This window comes from Aulonocara stuartgranti (assembly GCF_965226115.1).
Source record: "Aulonocara stuartgranti genome assembly, chromosome: 19".
Classification (NCBI taxonomy): Eukaryota; Metazoa; Chordata; class Actinopteri; order Cichliformes; family Cichlidae; genus Aulonocara; species Aulonocara stuartgranti.
Genome location: NC_138955.1, coordinates 27,592,644 through 27,614,972, shown reverse-complemented (window position 1 = coordinate 27,614,972; position 22,329 = coordinate 27,592,644). Strand labels below are relative to the sequence as shown.

General features: G+C 38.9%; 2 protein-coding genes across 3 annotated transcripts; both read right to left on the bottom strand.

Annotated features, from left to right (window-relative positions):
* Positions 1 to 2,084: 2,084 nt before the first annotated feature.
* coch (coagulation factor C homolog, cochlin (Limulus polyphemus)) lies at positions 2,085 to 17,690 on the bottom strand (the record flags this gene model as incomplete). Of its 2 annotated transcripts, none has more annotated exons than XM_082515349.1 (15): positions 2,085 to 3,924; positions 5,988 to 6,082; positions 6,443 to 6,599; positions 6,682 to 6,825; positions 7,279 to 7,393; positions 8,309 to 8,535; positions 9,388 to 9,491; positions 10,058 to 10,205; positions 12,094 to 12,150; positions 13,642 to 13,713; positions 14,106 to 14,239; positions 15,512 to 15,668; positions 16,226 to 16,270; positions 16,370 to 16,421; positions 17,513 to 17,690. In XM_082515349.1, 14 exons carry the CDS (start codon positions 16,398 to 16,400, stop codon positions 3,752 to 3,754), a joined length of 1,659 nt encoding a protein of 552 aa, XP_082371475.1. In that variant the 3' UTR covers positions 2,085 to 3,751. The 2 variants fall into 2 exon arrangements, with proteins under 2 accessions (XP_082371475.1, XP_082371474.1); XM_082515348.1 differs by having other exon boundaries at positions 17,517 to 17,690.
* A 1,900-nt stretch (positions 17,691 to 19,590) lies between these two features.
* Positions 19,591 to 20,894, bottom strand: LOC309695506 (uncharacterized protein). Its single transcript, XM_082516199.1, has 3 exons — positions 20,507 to 20,894; positions 20,303 to 20,420; positions 19,591 to 20,171 (listed from the first exon to the last, which is right to left on the bottom strand). The coding sequence occupies exons 1-3, from the start codon at positions 20,606 to 20,608 to the stop codon at positions 20,011 to 20,013; spliced, it is 381 nt and encodes a 126-aa protein (XP_082372325.1). The 5' UTR covers positions 20,609 to 20,894; the 3' UTR covers positions 19,591 to 20,010.
* Between the last annotated feature and the right edge of the window lie 1,435 nt (positions 20,895 to 22,329).

The window sequence follows — 22,329 nt, the reverse complement described above, 5'->3', positions numbered from 1 at the left end:
ATCTCCATCTTCTAGATCAGGAAACAGGGAACCATCAGGTTCACTGCAACTTTGTGCAGCTTGACCAGTCTGCAGTCAGTTCGCTCTTTGGTTGATGGCTTCCTGCAGTCTCATTTGAGGCTGTGTTAAGGAATAAACATATATTCTTAGTGCTTATTTTCTGATTATATTGTTTTATGTATTTTAGTAATAAAGGCTTGTAAAGCAAGGCCACTTTTGACTCAAACTAAGTGCTCAGCCAGACTGTAAAACAGGAAGTTAGTGTAGAGCTATACAAGCATATAAATAAAAACAGGAACCCAGACAAAAAGAGAAACTAGTAACATATAAGGAGTTGTTTGTATCAAAACTATGTGTGACGTGTAAAGTACCAAAATAACACCTGTATGAGACACATTTTTAGCTTCTAATGTTAGAGATTCTGCAACTGGCTTTGGGCTGTGCAGGGCTCTCTCTTCCGGAAGATGATTGGATAAAGAAATATAAATGTTTTGACCACTCTGAGTCGGGTTTTCTCTGTTCTACCATGGGGATCAAAGAATCGGGTTTAATAGCTGACTCTTTCGATCTTTGATAAAGTGTGTGATTATGATATGATGATGTGATCTAAAGATAAAGATGGGAAACGTGTTCCTTTTTCTCCGTTTACTGAACTCGACTGACATTTATCCTAATAATTTTCACTTACCAAGTTTGGAATTTTTATGAATTATAAGCAGTGATAATGACTGAGAACCTTCACAGACAAACAGTGATAATCAAAATTCAAACAAAGAAAGGGCTTAAAATATTTCACTTCATGCATTAAGAATGTACAACTCTATGTAATTTATGACCAAAAAACCTTTTCCACAATTTTCTTTTTTTGGGGGGGTTCCGATTGGTTCTTATATAGCACTTTTCTAGCTTGAGTGCTTTCTATGCAACATCCGCACACACATTCGCACTCTAATGAAAATATTAGCTAAGTGTTTTATTTTATTTACTGATTTACACAGAGGGCTTTACATTTACATTAGGCTACATTTTATAAAGCATGAAGACTCCTGTTTGTAGTGTCCCTGGAGACACAGACCTCTATCACTGGATTAGCATGTTGCTGAGGTAACAAGCTATCAGCTACATTGTTAACAGAGCAACAGCCAATAATAAAGAAGAAACTCCAGTAAATGAACTTACGTCTCTGTTCCTCATTGTTTCCTGTTGTCTATATTTTGGCCACCAGATGGTGCCCTGTCTATGTCAGTAACATGAACACAGGCAAGTGGAGCAGGTGTGAAAACAGCTATTGGCAAATATAGAAAATAAATACAGTTAAATGTTTCCATCAAAGAGTCGCAATTTAAAAATACTTGGCCAATTCTTTCCTCAGTTTAGAATTGTGTAAATTGAGTATATGGACATTTTTAGAAGAACTGATCTCTTGTCTGACAGATGAAGTGTCAGATTCCATACAGAGGGGATTTTGTGATGATAACAAGCACAATTTTCCGAACTTATTTACAGACGAATTTTTTGTCTTCAATATAGTTTCGATATAAAAATCCAATATGGCAAAATTTTAAATGTGACAGAAATGATGATGATTACTTAACTGGTGAAAAGAAACATTTTCTTTCTTTCTTTTAAACTAGCACCCTGCCTCAACTTACAAACATGTTGTTTGTAATCTGTCAAAGACTAAATGCAAACAGATGCAAAAATTGGCAAACAAAATGCAATAAATTTAGTAAAACAAGCTACTCCAGCCACTATTTTCTTATATCTCCCTACCTTTAAAACTGTAGTTGTTCAGACAGCAGATTTTTAATCATAATGGAGAAAAAACAGGTAGTCCTGCTCTGAGTCTTGCTCAAAGCTAAATAAATGATATTTTTCTAAAGTAATGACATAAACCAAAAGATTTATGTGTCTAGGTGTACAGGTGTAAACACAGCAACACTTCTGTCCTTGTTAATGAGATATTACAGAGAAAGAGACTGCACCTTAAGGAAATCCACAGACATCTACACAGTTTGTATATTAGAACAATAACAGACGTGCCAAATGGCTTTATAGGTTAAATAAAATATGTCAAATGCAAATAGGAGATGACCAAAGACTTTATTTCTGTTTGGCAGAATTTAACAAACAATCACCGGTAAAACATATACCAAAAGAAAAGTCATGTGATCATATTGGAGCAAGGCTGTGAGATGGAGTTAAGGGCATGGGTTAGTCTATATAAAAAGTTGAAATCATCAGATGCCACAAATCAGACAAAGTAAAGAAAAAGAAAAAAAAAATAGAGGATTTTATACACCTTCCTGCAGGAAATGACTGCTGTGCAAAGCTTTCACCCCCGGCAAGCTTTTCAAGACAAACATTCATCAGGAGAGCTGCTCTGTCTACAAACTGTTAGCTGTTAGAAAATATTCCAGAATAATCTCTTAGCAGCTTTGTGATATAAACATGAATGTACAAACTACTGTTAGTGGATTACCCGTGATATATATAAAAAACATATTTACAAAGTAACCTTTGAAAAGAATTTTTTTTACTCAGAATTATAAGGCCTATTTCATGTAAATTAACAATGGGGATTGTATTTTGGGCTCAAAATCTATTATAATGCCTCATTCAATGTATTCCATGGATTATGAATATATTCCTTATACCCTCCATGGCTAAAACCTATTTTAAAACTTTTATAGCACAAAGCTAGCATTTTTCTTAAACAATCATACCTGATCGAAGATTATTGTTTAGCAATTTTCTTTCATGTTGTTTTCTGCCTTCATATAGCTTTTTTAAAATTTAATTTTTTTTATAGCTACACACTGCAATGGTTATGGCTTCAGATTGGACTTGTCATTGTGAGGAGTTACTGATATTTTCATACAGACAGCTAATTATTGTTATTAATTAGTTGATTTTTGAATGATTTTCCAACAGCTTGTTGAAAAATTTAAATAGAATTAACATTTTAATGTGTAAGAGACCTTTATGTACATTAATGTGTTTTCTGTATTTGAAAATAAATGTGTACAGTATATATACAGATGTATATATGTTATTGAATTTATGACGGGTTTAGCTAATGGCAAGTTTTATAAGAAGTGTATTTTTAAGGCATTGAGTCATTATTTAGCTCGTGAAACTTTGAATCATTGCACTGTTATAATGTGCTAGGAGGATGTTCATGATTTATTTTAGAGAATATGATTTGAGATCGGTAAGCTACAAAGGCACATTTCACTTTTAGACTATTAAATGAGAGCCAATTAGAACTACTGTTACTGTTACATGGAGAACTGTGAATGTCATAGAGAGCTATATAGGTTGTGGGGTTTTCATACTTTAGGTGCAAACAATATCAGTTAAAGTATGCTGTTAAGTGTCGGTTGGAGCAAATCAGTTCAGGTAACATAATTGATTTAATAGAGATTATAAATTTAAATAAGTGGTTGTACTCACACAAAAAAACAAGTGTTGGACACTTTGTGTAGGAAATTGTAGGAAAATCCATTGTCCTTAAATATATCTGTTTCTTTACATGTCTGAGTACACAGTGTAAAAGAATATAAGAAATAAGATATATAAAAGATGTTGCTGTAGAAACTTTTGTCACTGTAGATACGCGTGTTGTTCTGACAGTGTTTATGTGAATGTAATGGTCGTTCATGTGACTTTAATCAGTACTTTCTAATGAGGATGAACGACGAGGTAAGGGTCCTCACAAATAAAGAAATGCAAACCCTTGTGTGTGTTCTCAGTTATTCTCAGTGAAGTCTTTGCAAATGCCTCGGACCACTAGTGGGACAAACTCAGAAAGGCCGCTGAACTCTCTGGTGAAGAAAGTGTGGCTGTCCTTTGGCTCTGATGACATCGCTTTGAGATCATCCAGGGGTGCCCACGCCACGCCCACTGAGAAGATGGTAATGCCTGGTTGGGAAGGAGAAACAGGAGAAAAAGTGAGATGTCATCTGCATAGCAGTGAAAATGAATGCTAAGCCTTCTAATGATACTGCCTACAGGAAGCAATGTAAACAGAACTGGTCCTAGCAATGAACCCTGTGGAACTCCATAATTAACCTTAGTGTGTGAACAGGACTCTCCATTTACATGAACAAATTGCAATCTATGCAGATATGATACAAACCACTGCAGTGCAGTACCTGTAATACCTACAGCATGCTCTAATTGTTCTACAATATTATGGTCAACAGTATTAAATGCTGCTAGACCTCACTAGCAGGACAAGCACAGAGATGAGTCCACTGTCAGAGGCCATAACAAGATCATTTGTAACCTTCACTAAAGCTGTTTCTGTGCTGTAATGAACCTGACTGAAACTCTTCAAATTAAGCCATTCCTCTGTAGATGACCTGTTAGCTGTTTGACAACTACTCTTTCAAGGATTTGTGAGATAAGGGGAAGGTTGGAGATTGGCCTATAAGCTAAGCTGGGTCAAGAGATGGCTTTATAAGTAGCTGTTTAACTACTGCCAGCTTGAAGAGCTATGGTAGCCAATTATTGAGACAGGTTGATCATATTTAAGATTGAAGCATTTTTTAATGGTAGGAGTTCTTTGAGCAGTCTTGTAGGAATCTAAAAGATGATGGTTCGGATGACGTAATTACTGAAGTTAACTCAGAAAGATCAATTGGAGAAAAAGACTAAATAAATATCAGTGGTACTGAAAGTAGCTGTATATAATGTTACATCTGCGAGATGACGAGGAGTACATTTTTCTCTAATGGCTAAAATTGTACTTGTGAAGAAGTTCATGAAGTCATTACTAGTTAACGTTAAAGGGATGGTTGGCTTAACAGAGCTCTGACCTTTTGTCAGCCTGGCTACAGTGCTGAAGAGAAACCTGGGGTTGTTCTTATTTTCTTCAATCAGTGATGAATAGTAAGATGTTCTAGCTTTAAGGAGGACTTTCTTATAAAGCAACAAACTATTTCTCCAGGCTAAATGATGATCCTCTAAATTTGTGACACGCCATTTCCTCTCCAGCTTACGAGCCATCTGCTTTAGGCTACATGTTTGAGAATTATACCACGGAGTCAAGTACTTCTGATTTGAGGCTCTATTTTTCACAGACTTCAGTATCCAGTGTCATACATAGTGAGGAGGTAAAATTATTAACAAGATAACCGACCTCTGTGGGAGTAGCGTTCGGGTAGCTGCTCTGCTCTGTGTTGGTACAGGGCATTAAAGATGATAACAGTGGGTGGATCATATTCTTAAACTCAGTTACAGCACATTCAGTTTGGACTTTTTGAATACAAAACATGTCAGTGAAATGTTTGTGAAACAACACTACAAACACTGACTCTGTTTCCAGTGAAACAGAGTCACTGACCCTGCATGGAACGTGTTCCACTGAACTTGTTCTGGAACGGGGCTGGGTCGGGGCAGAGCAGCCAGGGGGAGAGGTTGTCAAGCCAGCCGTTTCTTTTTCATTTTGATTGCAGCAGCAGGGGGAGGAGCAACTTGAGGTCTGGCCTGGGGAGACTGCTAGTCCATGGATTCTTTGGACCCCCTACAGCCTGGCCGGCTGCCTGCACTTTAGGGAGCCTTAAAGGCAAGGACCTTTGAGGATATACTGCCTTCTAGTTTCAATCTCACTCTAGCTCAGCTTGGTAAGCTATAGAAGAGACACTGAATGCTCTTGCTGACAGAGACCTTGTAGCACTTATCAGTAAAGCTGGAATAGAAGTGGTCTTCCTTGAAAGGGAACAAAGATCATAATGACGGAGAAGTCTTCAGGTGAAGATAGCTTACTCCCAAGAGATGCACTTGGGCATGTAGCAAAGGCCATGGGACTCCATTCCTTAGCAGTCCAACAGGGATCTTCCTGTCCAGTATCCAGCGTATCCAGAGTAGTTAAAATAGTAACGATGTTGTTACAGTTACAGTTACAGTTGTTACAGTTGTTACAGTTACAGATGTTACAGTAGTAACATCAAATAGCTTTCATTTATTGTTTTCACACATACCTTGCTTATGTGCAGCCATTGCTGGGCCTCTGACGTCATCGTATGATTGGCCATCTGTCACCACTATGAGAAAATTGCGACCCGGTCCTGTTCGTCTGCCATAAACAACAAATACAGTGTAACTTCTAATACAGTTAAAAAAAAAAACCTGCAGAATGTAAACACAGTTTTCAGAAATTTGATTTGAGTATTTCCATTTTTGAGTATTTTAGATCGAACCTTAAGAGCACCTGACATCTGTCTCTTGTTGTGGTACAAATGTTAGCGTTATTTTCATAAAATTACATTTTCTAAAGACAAAGATTAACACTTTTTTATCATTAATTATCTCATTAAGTATTGCAAGGCCCTGCAGTTTCAATAAAATAATGAATAAAATAATTTTTTAAGGCTAAACTTGCCAACACTGCAGGTGTGGAGAGCTTTGCTTAGAAAGGAAACAGCGCCACTGTTACCTGAACAGGTTCTGAGTGGTGTAGCTTATGGCTGAACCGGTCGATGTTCCTCCACTCATGTAGGAGATCCTTCTCAGAGCATTGATGGCATCGTCCTTGTTTGAGTAGTCAGACAGGCCAAACTCTAACCTCTGTTCATAGGTGAACTGCACTGCACCTACAACACCAATACAGCCAGTCAGCCAACCAGCATTAATAACGTATAAGATAATCAGTGGTTTGCATGTTGTGAAGCTGACCAATGTGAGCTCCCACATCTGAGATTTCAAAGCTTCTTGCAATTCCTGCTAGGAATTCCAGGACAAGTTGGAAATTCCCATCCCCAACGCTAGATGAACCATCGATGAGAAAGCCGATGTTCACAGAATTGTAACAGGTTTTACCTAAAAAATACATTTTATGTCAATGTCACAGCAGAGCCACATCCATCTAAATAATCAAATGTAAATATTATGAATTCATTAATTTTGTTTCTGTAATAAACAAAATGACTTAAAAAGCTATACTGTTAATGGTGAAACCACAGCTGTAAAGAGATGATGCTGAAGAGACTGAAAGTATTTTCATGTGATAGTTGCATGTCCAAAAGATATTTTATAGTGTAGCAATTCTTTCAAAACTTTTTTTCCAAGCAGAAAACAATATTATTTCATTTTTCTTGGTCAAATCTGATATTACAAAATTAAAGAATTATTGGTATTGTTTTTAATGCAAAGGTAGAACTGTTAATACCTTAATATTTGATTATCAAATGTAATGTGATGGCCATGACCTGTGTGTTTTCAAAGGTATCTCCTGACAGCTGCATTACAGTAGTTGATGAAGGTGTGTCTTACTACAGAGCAGGCCGTCTAGTGAACAGAGTCTCTGAATGAGAGGTCTGATGTGTTTGGTGGTGCTGAACCAGCTGGGGATTGGATAACTGAAGAAACCGTTGTCTTTACACACAGCCTGCAGGAGGACAGGTAGAAATTCTGTCATTAATACAAAACATGTTTACTGTGATTTGATGAATGCCTCTTGGGTTTGACTAAAATAATAAAATAATAATTCAAGTTTCTACTTTTATGCTGCACATAACCACTCTCAATAACCGCATGCATATGCTACATTTTTTTTTTGTTGTTGTTGTTTTTTTGTTGTCCAGCTGAGCATGGATGGACAGATTGTGCTTTTTGGAAAATTTTCAGCTAAGGCAGTTCTGTTTCAGACTTCTAGGACCTGTATCAGGTCCTTTTTGTTTTCTGGAGTCATAGACACAATACTGAACACCAACATGTTCAAGCAGAGTTGAATTCTTTGTCTGAAAACAGGATCTGTCTGAAAACTGCTGTTTGTTTAGGGTCAACATTACACAAGGTTTATATGCGATTTTGTGTTGTTTAAAGGGAACTAAAAATCCAACTCTGCAACTGTGGACACTATTAAACACTGTTTAAAATAATCCTTATTTATCTTAAACCAGGGCAGATTTCCTGTCTAAAACACAGCATTTTAACTTCCTTTCCCTGGCCTTAATACAAAGTCTTACTGGACTTTTGCAAGCAGAAGTTTTTGAACAGCAGATGGGCTCACATCTTTGTGTCTGAGATGTCCATATTAAATATATCCTCTCTTTTGACAACAAGCATCTTCTGCACATTTACTGACCTCATTATCTTAAATTTTGGCTATTTTTAATAGCCATGCATCACTGTTTTTATATGAAAGAAAAAAAGGAGCAGCATAATGTATCCATTTTAAGTTTAAACTAAACAAGAAGGGACAATTCAGTCTAAAGTATATTTCATGTTAGAGTGTCACTCCTTATTAATGAAACATATGAACATTTATCTAACATTTAGGCAATTCAAATAACATGTGAACCTTCTTCATGAAGTCTTTGTCTCGAACCATGCTGAGCTCCTCAGGCGCTGGTTTGGCGACAGACACCAGAAAAACATTGATCCCACTCTCTCTGGCCAACATGGCCGCCTGGTCCAGGTCATCAGATGGCCAGCCATCAATTAACACCATCATCACCCGGGGGTGACCCCTTCTCCCCCCATTCTCCTGAGAGAAAAAGGTCTCTGCTGTATGCATGATGGCTTTACCTAGGAAGACCAACAACACGATAAATATTTTTACATTACCTGTTTTTTTTTTTGTTTTGTGTTTTTGTCCCGTTTGGATCTTTAGCCATCAGAATTGTTGTCTTAAGGCCAAGAAAGATGCCAAGCGGATTTATTTTACCAAGTGGATCATCATGGCCTTGCCATATTGGTCCATTTGATTGACCTTTATTATAATTATGTATTTATTTTATTTTATTTTCGGTTGCTACAAACAGGACAGACATGACTGGGTGATAGGACAGGGAGAAAGAATGAAAGAAAGAGAGGGAGAGAAAGAAAAACAGAGGGGAGAAGAGACGGTGAGAAAGGGGGGAAGAAAGAAAAAGAAACAAAACACCTGGATCACCTGTTTTTTTTTTGTCTAACTGATGAAAGGAATGCAGGCAGGGTGGGGAAGAGTGTCAGTGGCAACTACTGACAGAAGGATAGCAGCAAGCGTGATAGGGATGGTAGTGAGAGAGAGGTAGTGATATGATGACCAGTTTGGATTATTGTAGGGTCTACCTTACAATATAAAGCACCTTGAGGCAACTGTTGTTGTGATTTTGCACTATATAAATCAGATTGAATTGAACTTTGTCAGGTAGTGGGTTAGATTTCCTCCACAAAATGTGGGAGACTGATGTCATACAGACATTAATGCTGTTAAAGGTGATCCTACAGCCTACTGAATCATCACATGTACTTACTCTTTTCACCTCATTTGATCATAAATGAGGAAATTTTGTCTGATTGTCACCTTTTCAAAGAGCTATGGGCTACAGGATGTGTATTTTTTAACTTTTCAATTTATAATTCAGGTTAATCAAGATATGTGTAAGTGTGTGTTACCTGTATTCGAGTCTCCTCCTAGGTAGGCCAGCTCCTTAATAGCAAACAACAGCTCTTTAGGTTGAGTGTAGTTAGTCAGTAGGAACTCTGTCCTGGGAGAGTCACTGCAGGCACATATGAAGACAAATGTTTAGTGTATATGTATATATCTGCATTTTTGATGTAATAATTCTTATCTAGCCCTTAAACCTAACTTTAATCTAAACTTTAAAAAGCATAAACCCGAGTTCACTCATAAGGGAGGTAAAAGGAATTTTATGTGGCATAGTATAACACACCATTGGATACTCTATTAAATACCCGATTTCCTTTCAGAATTGTGACACAGGTTCAGCAGTCTTCAATAGATTGTTGAAGCTGTGAGTGATGGACGTTTTCCTCACAGAGTTTGATCAATACTGAAATGATACAATTGATCATCAGTTGTTGGAGATTTGTCAACAGAACATCTATGAATGAAATGTCCTCTTTTCCATTTTTATTTGGAAATAAAATAAAAATGGCTGACAAGTTGCCTTTATTTTTTTACATTTATTTACTCACCTCTATCCCAAAATACCACAATTCTCAAGACTTGTTAGTATAAATGACATTGTTGGGTGGTTTAAGGCTGAGGTAAAAAGAAAGAAATAAAGATTTTTCTGAAGTGACTCTGTGTGGTGTGCCCGACCTGGCCTGTATTAAACCAATATGAGGTCCTATTGGTCCGACTCTTAGCATAGCCGCCAGTTTGGCAATAAAGTTCTTCTGCAGGTTAAACCTCCGCTGCCCAATATTGCTGCTGCTGTCAATCACCATCGCAATGTCCATCTGACAATCTGCCCACACAAAAAAGTAAAGATGTTGATCCAGAGATTAACAACATTGATTATTTTTATGTTCAGTGTTACTATAGATAATAATTATTATTGCAGTTTTTGCTTATATAACTTTCATTAAATTTTATTTGACCTCTGACTACACTCGTGTTTTGGACTTTTTCCATCCGATATAATTAAATATAATAAATAAGAACTTTTAGTGTATATGCTAAGATATAAATGGGTGCTGGAAGATAGTTCTGTTAAGTATAAAACAGGACTAATGCTTGCACTCTTCAGTTTTGATGTATTAGTTAAAACTGAGGTTATTGTACTCGGCCCTGAAAATCTTAGAAATATGGTATCTAACCACATAGTGAGTGGTTAGATACTTACTCTGGATGGCATTACCTTGGCCTCCAGTAATGCTGTGAGGAACCTTGGAGTCATTTTTGACCAGGACATGTCAAAAATGTCCTGGTCCAGTGCACATATTAAACAAATATGTAAGACTGCGTTCTTCCATTTGTGCAACATCTCTAAAATTAGAAATATCCTGTCTCAGAGTGACGCTGAAAAACTAGTTCATGCATTTATTACTTCCAGGCTGGACGACTGTAATTCATTATTATCAGGATGTCCAAAAAACTCCCTGAAAAGCCTTCAGTTAATCCAAAATGCTGCAGCAAGAGTCCTGACAGGGACTAGAAAGAGAGAGCAGATTTCTCCTGTTTTGGCTTCCCTTCATTGGCTTCCTGTTAAATCCAGAATTCAAAATCCTGCTCCTCACATACAAGGTCTTAAATAATCAGGCCCCATCTTATCTTAATGACCTTGTAGTACCATATCACCCTATTAGAGCACTTCACTCTCACACTGCAGGCCTACTTGTTGTTCCTAGAGTATTTAAAAGTAGAATGGGAGGCAGAGCCTTCAGTTTTCAGGCCCCTCTTCTGTGGAACCAGCTTCCAGTTTGGATTCGGGAGACAGACACTATCTCTACTTTCAAGATTAGGCTTAAAACTTTCCTTTTTGCTAAAGCATATAGTTAGGGCTGGACCAGGTGACCCTGAATCCTCCCTTAGTTATGCTGCAATAGACGTAGGCTGCCGGGGGATTCCCATGATGCATTGAGTTTTTCCTTTCCAGCCACCTTTCTCACTCACTATGTGTTAATTAATCTCTGTCTCTCTTCCACAGCATGTCTTTTATCCTGTCTTCCTTCTCTCTCCCCAAATGGTCGCAGCAGATGGCCCCGCCCCTCCCTGAGCCTGGTTCTGCCAGAGGAATCTTCCTGTTAAAAAGGGAGTTTTTCCTTCCCACTGTCGCCAAAGTGCTTGCTCATAGGGGGTCCTATGATTGTTGGGTTTTTCTCTGTATCTTTTATTGTATGATCTACTGTACAATATAAAGCGCCTTGAGGTGACTGCTGTTGTGATTTGGCGCTATATAAATAAAATTGAATTGAATTGAATTGCCACAATTATTACAGTCAATTAAAAAGTGCATGTGATACTTATATATGCAGATGACTAAACTCTATTTAACCACCTTCTACAGTCATTGTTCTACAGTTACTGTCTTGTACCCATTTCTGGCTCACTTTAAAAAAAAAGTAATGCATAATAAACACTTGCGTTCGCAGCTATTGCTGCGAACGCAAGTGTGGTTCTTTTTTACCAGACTGTTGATTTGGCCACTCCTTAAGTTCTTATTTAATTATGTCTCCCTGACCTGTATCAACATCTGTTTGAACCTTTTGTTGAGTGATTTTAAACAGCTACCAAACTGATATTCTATACTTGGAAACAAATCCTGAATAGAATAGAATAAAATAGAATAGAATAGAATGCCTTTATTGTCACTATACAGATGAACTGTATAACCAATGATATATACAATGTACCTTTATTCCCACCTGCCAGGGCTTTTTTCACTGATGGCTTCTTCAGCAGTTTCTTTACTGCAACACACATTTGTACATCTTTGTAAACAGTCATTGATACAATGCATTCCTTAGCGCTTCACCCATCCTTACACTACTATAACTAAAAACTAAAACTTCTAAGGGCTTGGCACTCATATACACACTCAAATACACACACACATAAAGGTCAACTGAGGTAACACAGTATTTATGGTCGAAGCATCAAACTCCTGTTGAGTAATCCATATCCAGTGTTCTATTGTGTTTATGCCTTTATATTTTCAGAATATCTCCTGTCTGAGTCACCCCTATTGCTTAAATAGGAATGGGAAGGGACTGTCATAATAAATTATGGACAGTACACATTCAAAGAGCATTTTCTGAGTAACTTGTACTTTGTATAAATTCCCTAACTTTGGCACTCTAGGTACTCTCTCATTAAAAAAGTATGATGTGGAACAAAGTCTGACTTGTGGAACAGGTTAATTATATTTTGTAATAAGACATTTACTTGGCAGAAAAAAAGTTAATCCTGCCAAACAGGTAATTATCTCAACCATCAAGTTATACTCACATGATCTGTATTCTGATCTGCTGGAAAAACAGCAAAAGAGAATAACAGGTCATAATGAAAGTTATGGCCCGAAAGTGGTCAGTACAGTATACAGAAGCATCTGTGCCGAGTATGGCCTGGAAGCCTCGAGGTCAAAATGGTGATGGCTAACCAACCGGACATAGTAGTGGTGGACAAGCAGCCGTAGTGATAGATATAGCGATATTGAGTGACAGCAACATCAGGAAGAAGGAACACGAAAAGCTGGAGAAGTACCAAGGGCTCAGAGAAGAGCTCCAGAAGATGGGGAAGGTGAAGGTAACAGTGATCCCAGTAGTAAGCACTCAGTGCAGTGACCCCCAAGCTAGGCAAGTGGCTCCAGCAGATCCCACGAACAACAACCGAGATCCCCGTCCAGAAGAGCGAAGTCCTAGGAGCAGCCAAGATACTGCGCAAGACCCTCAAGCTCCCAGGCCTCTGGTAGAGGACCTGAGCCTGAGGACTGCCCACAGGGCGAGAGGGGATTTTTTAAAAATATATTTATATGTGTGTATATGTGTGATGCCGTCCTTTTACTTCTGTATGAGCTTCTCTTTTAATTTTGCCTTTGACTTAAGCTCAGTGCAAATAAAGAAGCCACTTTTGGCTGTCCCCTTGTCACAGTGGGTTGCTCTACTTATTTGATTTGGCAGAGTTTTACGCCGGATGTCCTTCCTGACACAACCCCAACGGAGATTTTTGTCTCAAGCTGGAAACCGGTGATCCTTCACTTGCCAAACAAATCTGTTAACCACTAATACTAATGAAAATAAAAATCTGACAAAAGAAAGTCAAAGACATAACAAGATGAATTACCAAAAGGAAACAGTTAATTAGAAAAAGTGCTCAGATCAGGGTGGTGTCATGACACTAGGAAAGCACAGACAGAACAAGAACAAATATATATTCCTAATATAAAGGTGTGTATCATTTACCTGGTCGCGCAGCTGCAGGAAGAGCTGTGGTGCTGGTCTCGCTGATCAGCTCCTGTGGAACATTAATGGGCTCTAAAACACACAGAAGGTATGATAATTAGTGGAGAAGACAGATATGGATCATTCACATCTGCAGTCAAATGATGATATTAATCAATTAAAAATTGTGTTTTTGTTTTGTCTAATCCCTGCTAATTTGCAGTTTATAAAATAAAATTATTTTTTCTGTTGTATAATTACAGGTAAAGCTTTCCAGTACTATATAAGTTTAAACAATCTCCAGATAACTATATATTAAAATAATGTATATATCATTCTGAAATCACAATTCTAGGTACTTTAAGCATATCTCGCAATAATAAATAATAAATAATAATAAATAATAATAAATATTAACATTATTAGGTTATTCATATTGGATTATTACTTAATTAAAAACAATTCACCAAAGTGGCTCCACCTACTGGTGAGGCTGAAGGAGGCGGTCCAGTGAGACAGGGCCTGTGAGTGTATACCGTGGGCATATGAGCTGATGTAGTTGTGCCGTCCCTGCAGCCTATGAACCCTAACAGGGCCCCCAGCTGGGCCCAGGATACCTCTGTATGAAATGACAAAATAAAAGTATTATTATCACAGTGGAAAAAGATCATCATTAACAGTTATGAGAGTTGCTACTCGTGAAGTCAATTACAAATGCAGCTTGAACTAGTGCATCTGGACCGAGACCTTGTTAAAAAAAAAATTTGTGTCTAAAAACACACACGTGCGCAGGAAGTTCTTTTCATAGTAAAATAAATAACTAAAAAAAACCTTTATGGGACAAGGAGAAGACACAGCTGTGAAGGAGAAAAAAAGATAAGAATAAGCATAATTTTTCTTCTCAGTAGGCCACCGAGGCCCTCTGCAGAGGAATGAGGAGGTCACTCAGGGCTGAGAACTTAATCCTCCTTTCATGCACATTCCTTCATGGTGTTGGTGTTTTGTTAAGGTTCACATCTTGGCAGCGGAACACAGAGTCTAATCCACGTGTTTGAAAAAACAATTCTCACTCCAACGGCACCGCTGTGACGAGGTGTTCATGCTCTGAAAAGGCTGCTAAAAGTATCATATACAGGGAACTAAAAACAATGGCAAGAAGCAGTGGAAGTAACAAGGAAGTAATCAGTGAACCACAAAGCAAAATAACCAAATAGAGCTCCACCACCAAAAAAAAGTTGCATTAAACTAAAAAATAAATAAATATAAAAAAATACAAAAAAAAAAAATGACTATAGACCCTGAATAAGAAGGAGAGCGTCTAATCATTAAAAATGTAATAAAAGCAAAGAAAAATTAAACTGAAGGAACTTTAACACAATATTGAAAAAGCCTAGGTTAAATTAAAAAAAAAACTTTAATTGAAAATATACACACAAAACAATACAATATACTAAATGAAAAAATGAATGAAAATTAAAAATGAACCAACAATACAAAATAGAATCAACTATGAGAAAAAACTGATTTTAAATAAATACATGAATAAAAGTTAAAAAAAGAAAAGAAAAAAAAGAAAAACTAGTAACAAAAACCCTCCAAACAAAATATGGAAATGAAAATCAGAAGATAAGAAGGATTTACTTTGTTTTCTATTTTTGTTATTTTTTTTTCCATTTCCATTTTGCTTATTTTTCTGTCGGTCCTTTCAGCCAACCACGTCACGGTCCTCTAAATATTACCATGGTTTAATTGTGTAGCTTTAAAATCAAGCAAGTGTACAACATTATGTTTTAGTGTTTTCAGTGATAGACTGAAATATCACAGTTAATATTTACTATAATATGTAATTAAAACATATTTTGGTACAGCTGATATGAAAGGAAAGCTGTACCTGTGGACTGCAGCTCCACAGATGGATGAGACAGCAGCATAGACTCCTGTCCCAAACACAGACATCCTCCACTGTGTGCACTGTGGTGGACATAAAACCACCACGGTGTCCTGGGTCAGGTCTGCTCCACGTGTTGTACAGGTCACTGGATAGGGCACTGAGTGGAAAACAGAAGATGTCCAGTCAAAATACTCCATTAAAATCCTTGATCTAGGTAGTAGGTTTCATCTTCATTAAATAGAGTAAGCTAGTTTAGTCCAGAGGCAAGACCAAGCATTTTTAAAAACAGACAGAAACATAAAAAAAGACAAACGACAGAATACAACTAAACAGATTTCTTTTACTATTAATATATATTATTAATTTCATTATAAAATAATTTTCTAAAAAGATAAAAGGGGGAAGGAACATTTATAAAGTGTAAAAGTATAAACATATATCAAATGTAAATGTTAATAATAATAACAACAACAAAAAAGTAAAATATGTAAAATGCTAATAAAAACAGAAAATAGCTATGGCTATTGGTGATTTTACTACAATTGTGTTTTTTTTGTTGGTTACTTTTTGCAGCAATTACACAAATAGACACGTATTTATATATGTGTGTGTACTTTACATTTTCTACAGTGTATGATTCTAAGGAACAAAAGTGACCAGAGAACTAAGTGGATCTATCTGCTGTCAGGCAATCAGGTATTTTTCAGGACTCACCACTAACTTCTGAGCCAAGTACTGAGGAGAGCAGGAACAAAAGGCCTGATGGGGAAAAAACAGATCACACAAAGTTGTCATCATATGAAAGAAAGGAAGAAAAGAAAAAAGCAAAAAAAAAGGAAAAAAAAGAACAGAAGTTACCTGTCAGAGGCAGCACAGACAGCTGAGGCATTTCTGCAACAAGCTCGGTATACTGAAAAACAGATATTACATATAGTTACTCTAATAATAATGAGTATTATTTTTAAATCGTATTTTTTTTAAACGAGTTTACCCAGCCTCCTCTGGCTCATCCAGCCAAAAACAAACCATCACCTATATTTCATAAAGCAAATAGGCAAGAGCTTTCCATTGGTGTGGAGGTCTAAGTTCAGCCACATTATCTACCCCCCAAAATGAGGCCAGCTGACTACTTGAACAAAATGAATGACTAGGTTTTCATTTCCTTTCCTTGCATTCCTCATTCCCCGAATTCCAAAAGAATATTCCAAGAGAAAGACACCAGGATTCACCAGGGTTAAATTGTGAAAGAGTGATTCTAAGAGCATGAGACATTATTTTCAAACACGGACTGGCCACCACGGAGACTCTTTGGGATGCACTGGAGTGGTCAGACTCTCCCATCATTAGTATGAGATGATAAAAAACCAATGCAGCTCTGGATGGAAATAAACATTGACACAGCTGAAATGATAAAATTCAGCTCATCGACATGATCCTACTGCAAATGCGTGCCATAATCAAAGCTAAAGGTGCTCCAACAACGTATTTTATTTTGGCCAATAAACCAGTCCACAAGCTAATTATGGATTAGTAAGAAATCTAGAAATGTAGTTATGTGTGAACCACACATCACGTAAGTGAGATTAGAAAACAATGTCATCACATCACTAAAGAAGAAGAGGCAGTAAATGGTTAAATGTCAAGTCCACAGCTATCTCAGGAAATCGTTTAAAATTTGTTTGTGACCGAATCCACCAATGACACAACAGCCAGTAACCAGTAGTGGTTTGTAAGCTCCATATATTCCTATATACAAGGACTAATCAGAAGCCAGAAAGCAAGCCAGTACCAATCCCTAAGCTTGGCAGGTTAAACAGTCGATAAATACATTAAAAAAAGATGGAAAAAAAAAAGAGATAAGCAGTTAGTAGAGGGTGTAATAAACATACAGCAAGTAAATAAAGTTATTGGTTAATCACTGAATGGATGTAAATCACCCAGCCTGTTAGTCATTTCTAAAGAAAGATCTCTGTGCAGAATCAGCAGGAATTTCAGTCTTACGAACTGTTTCTTCAGCAGACGTCTCTGAGGAAAACTGTTCAGACTGTTCACACGTTATTCCCTGGAAGGAGCAGCAGGCGGTAAAATGACAATGCTGAGCTGGTGTCGATCGCCTGGCGAGAGAGAGGTAGCCCTTTAAATAAGCGTTCTCTCTCACAACACACACACACACATTCATACACACCTTACTGTGGTGACTTCAGAGGGGGAGGGAGGAGGGGCCTCAGTGACAGGTCAACCTGAGATGGAGCAGAGGAGTGAACTGCAGAAAAACCTTGAGATAACTGTTGTGCTTTAGTGCTATATAAATACAATTTATATAGCACTAGATATTTTTGTACAATAACCTGAGTGGGTTTAATAAAGACATGCCTTAAAAGCCCATGAGGTACACTGAAAGGATTAAAAATGTGGTGCTTCTAATTTGTATTTTTTATGCTGCTTCCAGTATATTTGGAGCCCTAAATTATTGAAAGTGCAATAGCTAGCTACATCACAGCAGCTTCAGGACGGAAAACCACATTTAAGCTTTGTTATAAACAGAGGCGCCACCAAAGGGGGGCCAGGGAGGCACTGATCATCCCCTAAATTTGCTGGCTCCCCCAGTGGCCACCCCTGGTAAGACTGTCATATGTTGGTAATAATTCTAATAAACATGTGCACGAGAGAGGAAAACACACTACAGTGAGTTGAAACCCTGACTTGTTATTTATTCCTGCTTAAAACAGATTATTAAGGATTTCAAAATCTTATTTGGTTTTCATATTTATTTATATTTTCAGTGATATCAAATTTAATAGCAGATAATTAAATAGGTATATTTAATTCTTTTCGCTCTCTCTTTTTTGCCATATTTTTCAAGTAACCTATATTTGACAACAGCATAATAAATCTGGAAATTGTGTTTTTTTGTGTGTGTTTTAGTGGCTCCCCTATGAAAAAAATTCTGGTAGTGCCACTGATTACAAATTCCACAACCACAATTTTTCCATAACATTTTTTTCCTATCAGCAACTTCAAGTGTAAAAAATATCTAGAAAAAAAATGCAACCCTTTTTTTTTTAAATTTCCGGCGCTGCTCCGAGCTGGCAGCCAGTATCAGCAGCTCCGACCTGACCGAGTCCTTTTTTCTCTTTAATACATGTTTCTTTGTTGTTTTTGTTTTTCTATTGTGGACTGCTGCCCCCCACAATGGAGCTCAGAATTCTATGGACAGTTGTGTTCTTTATTACATTTTTTACGGCGTCTTTGTCCGGCAAGCGCGTGGAGGTCCAACCTCCCATTGTTTACAGCAGGGATCAGCTTAATAGCTGATCCCTGCCCTCGGAGCATCCGCTGCCCTGCCTACCGCCGAGCAAGCTAACATCCCCCGCGAGGTGAGGAGGAAGAGACGCGGTACTCGGGCCAGGACCGGCGTCGCAGTAAAGTTAGGAGGTACCGGCCAGTGATTCCATCTATTATTATGGGGAATGTGAGATCTCTCCCCAATAAGTAGACGAACTGGCGGCTCTTACCCAACATCAGGGGAGCAGCCTGATGTGCTTCACAGAGTCGTGGCTAACTACGCTAACTCCGGACTCACACGTAAACATGGATGTTTTTCATCTGATCCGGGCCGACAGAACAGCGGAGAGTGGTAAGAAGAGAGGAGGGGGTCTGGTTGTGTTTGTGAACGATAGATGGTGTAACTCTGGGCATTTATCTATCAAAGAGACGCCATGCTGAAAGGACTGTTATGCAGTGAGGGGTGGTGAGGGAAACATCAGACTTCACTCCATCCCAATTAAAGTAATTGTTTTATTGTCTCTTGCCAACATCATGCACATGCAGACAGCAACTTTTCAAAATGGCCCCCCAATCCATTTCCTGCTCCCTTTAAATACTCTAAAGACACACCTTCTTAATACAGACTGGCCTATAAAAGAGCTGCAATTGAGGCAGGCTTCCTCTTTACTGGGAAAACAAGATGGCCACCACAAAGGTAACCTGCAACACTTTGTTACTTAAATGCTTCCCAACAAGGACATTGAGCTGCTAGTGGTTAGCATGAGACCGTACTATCTACCGCGAGAGTTTATACTAGTGATGGGCAGATGAAGCCCCATGAAGCACTGAAGCTTTTCATCCAATTGGTTCACCCCAACGCGAAGCTTCATGAAGCTTCATTTGCTCTAGCAGGACACCTACTGGACGTAAAAATAATAGCTGGCATGAATTTGAAGAGTGTGGCATTTTGCACACAGCCTGTAAATGTCAACAACAAAAGGAGTGTGTAAAACATGTATATTGTAGTGATGGCAGTATACTGTGATATTTATAGTGGCAGTATGGGAAATGATTATTTGGAAATGCTTGAAATGGAAATGATCATTTACTGTGAGGTGAGGTGTGGTTGGGGTGTGGACAGTGGTTGTGCTTTTGTAACGTTGAGGTATGGACAGCTACACACTGAGGCTTTGAGCCTCAGTCCTGCCTGTTCACATTTTATTCTGTAAAAACTAAATTTTCACTGCTTTTATGACCTTTTTAGTGGGGAGAACATAGCTAGGATTTAATGATTTAACAAATCTTTTGAATCCTTTGTCCTCCACAATGCTAAATGGCTGGGAGTCCTCAATCACCATGCTGACCAGGTCTTCATCTATTTGAGATTGTTCTCCTGAGGAAAGACAATAAAGATAAAGCACAAATATAAATATCACATACGTAACTTATAACAGTTGTATAATATTGTTATATCATTTAGTAACATTACTGCATGCTATATTATCATGGCATTTGATGGCTCACCTGGTCTTGCTCCACAATCGGTGTCCCCCTTATTCTCATGCAAAGCTCTGTAGTGCCTAAGCATGGATGAGGTGTTGTTGTTATATCCCAGCTCCCTGGCACATAGAAAACACTTCACCTTGTACAAAAGTCAAGACAGCTCAACATAAATTGTATTGCACCATCAGTATCATGAAAATACATCTTCTGTAGAAATTTACATACCTTGTTGGGAGGAATAAGATCAAAATGTTCCCACACAGGGGAGGACATCCTCCTCTTCTTAGCTGGCTCCATTCTCTCCTGACTTTCTCTCCTCACTCTCATAAACCTCCAAACGGTCTCCAAACTCTCACTAACCGCAACTCTCCATCAAACACCCACATTTTTGAATGAAGTCTGAGGGGTTTATATCGCTGTCATATCTCGCGGCAAAGTTCGAACCACTTCATGAACCAGTCACGTGGTACAGCCGGGCAGCGAGGCTTCGGACGTCATCATTTTCAGCTCCTCCCATAAATGAAGCAAGCCTCGATACGCGCTTCGCGGAAACGCCCCCTCCATTACTCGACACACGCTCCGAAGCCTCGATACAGAACGTCCCATCACTAGTTTATACCTCCCTGTCCTCCACTCTCCCCACCTTCACCCAGTATGCCACCTGCTACACCAGAGACAATAAAACATTGGACTTATTGTATACCAACACCAAGGAGGTGTGTATAAACCTCTAGTACACAGAGAACCAGTTGTGAAACGCACAGTAAGGAAATGGTCGGCAGAGACTGAAGAGGCCCTGAGGGACTGTTTCCGTTCTACTGTGTGGAACAACCTCTGGAGCCCCCTGGAGGATGACCTCAACAGCATCACAGACTGCATTACGGATTACATGAACTTCTGTGTGCACAACACCGTGCCCATCAAAAAGGTACGTTGTTTTTCTAACAACAAGCCATGGATAAATCCTGAAATTAAGGCTCTCCTCAAAGAGAAGAAGAGAGTCTTTAGATCTGGAGACAAACAGGAGCTGAGAGTTGTCCAGAAGAAGCTGAAATGGATAAGGCAAGGGAAGGAAAACTACAGGAGGAAGATGGAAGAGCAGCAACAGGACAACATCAGAGGGGTTTGGATGAGAGGTGAAACGTCTTCAAGTAACTTAAAGAAGTCCAGACGCTTTTCTTTGCATGCTCCTTTGACCTCAGGACAAATACCAACCCCCCAGGCTGCAGGAGACTTGGGGTGGGTGAATGACCTAAATAAATATTTTAATAGGTTTGATCAACCACCCACCCCTCCCACAGCATCGTCCCCCCTGCTGCAATCTCCTTCATCTCAGGACTTCACACCTCTCAGCTTCCCACCTCCCAGCTCCCAGTCATTACACCCACCCCCGGCTTCTGTGGACTCCAACATACACCCCCCTCCCCCAAAATCCACTCTTTCTATCTCAGCACTTCAAGTGAGGAACGAGCTTCGCAAGATCAAGGTGAGGAAAACTGCAGGTCCAGATGGCATCAGCTCCTGGCTCCTGAGATGCTGCACAGATGAACTGTGTGGCATCCTAGGATATCAGTTCAACCTGAGCCTGTCACTGGGGAAAGTACCACAGCTGTGGAAGACCTCCTGTGTGGTACCGGTACCAAAGACCTCCCATCCCAAGGACCTCAGCAGCTACAGGCCGGTAGCCCTGACATCACACCTGATGAAGACCCTCGAGAGGTTGGTTCTAAACCATCTGCGCCCCCTGGTGAGGTCTTCATTGGATGCGCTACAGTTTGCTTACCAGCCAGGCATTGGGGTGGAGGACGCCATCATCTACCGAGCTCTGACTCACCTGGAGAAGCCTGGAAGCACTGTGAGGATCATGTTCTTTGATTTCTCCAGTGCTTTCAACACCATCCAGCCATGACTTCTGAGAGACAAGCTGGGGCTATCGGGAGTGGACCACCACATGTCCCAGTGGATGCTGGACTGCCTCACAGAACATCCACATTATGTGAGGTCACAGGGCTGTGTCTCTGATACACTGGTCTGCAGTACGGAGGCCC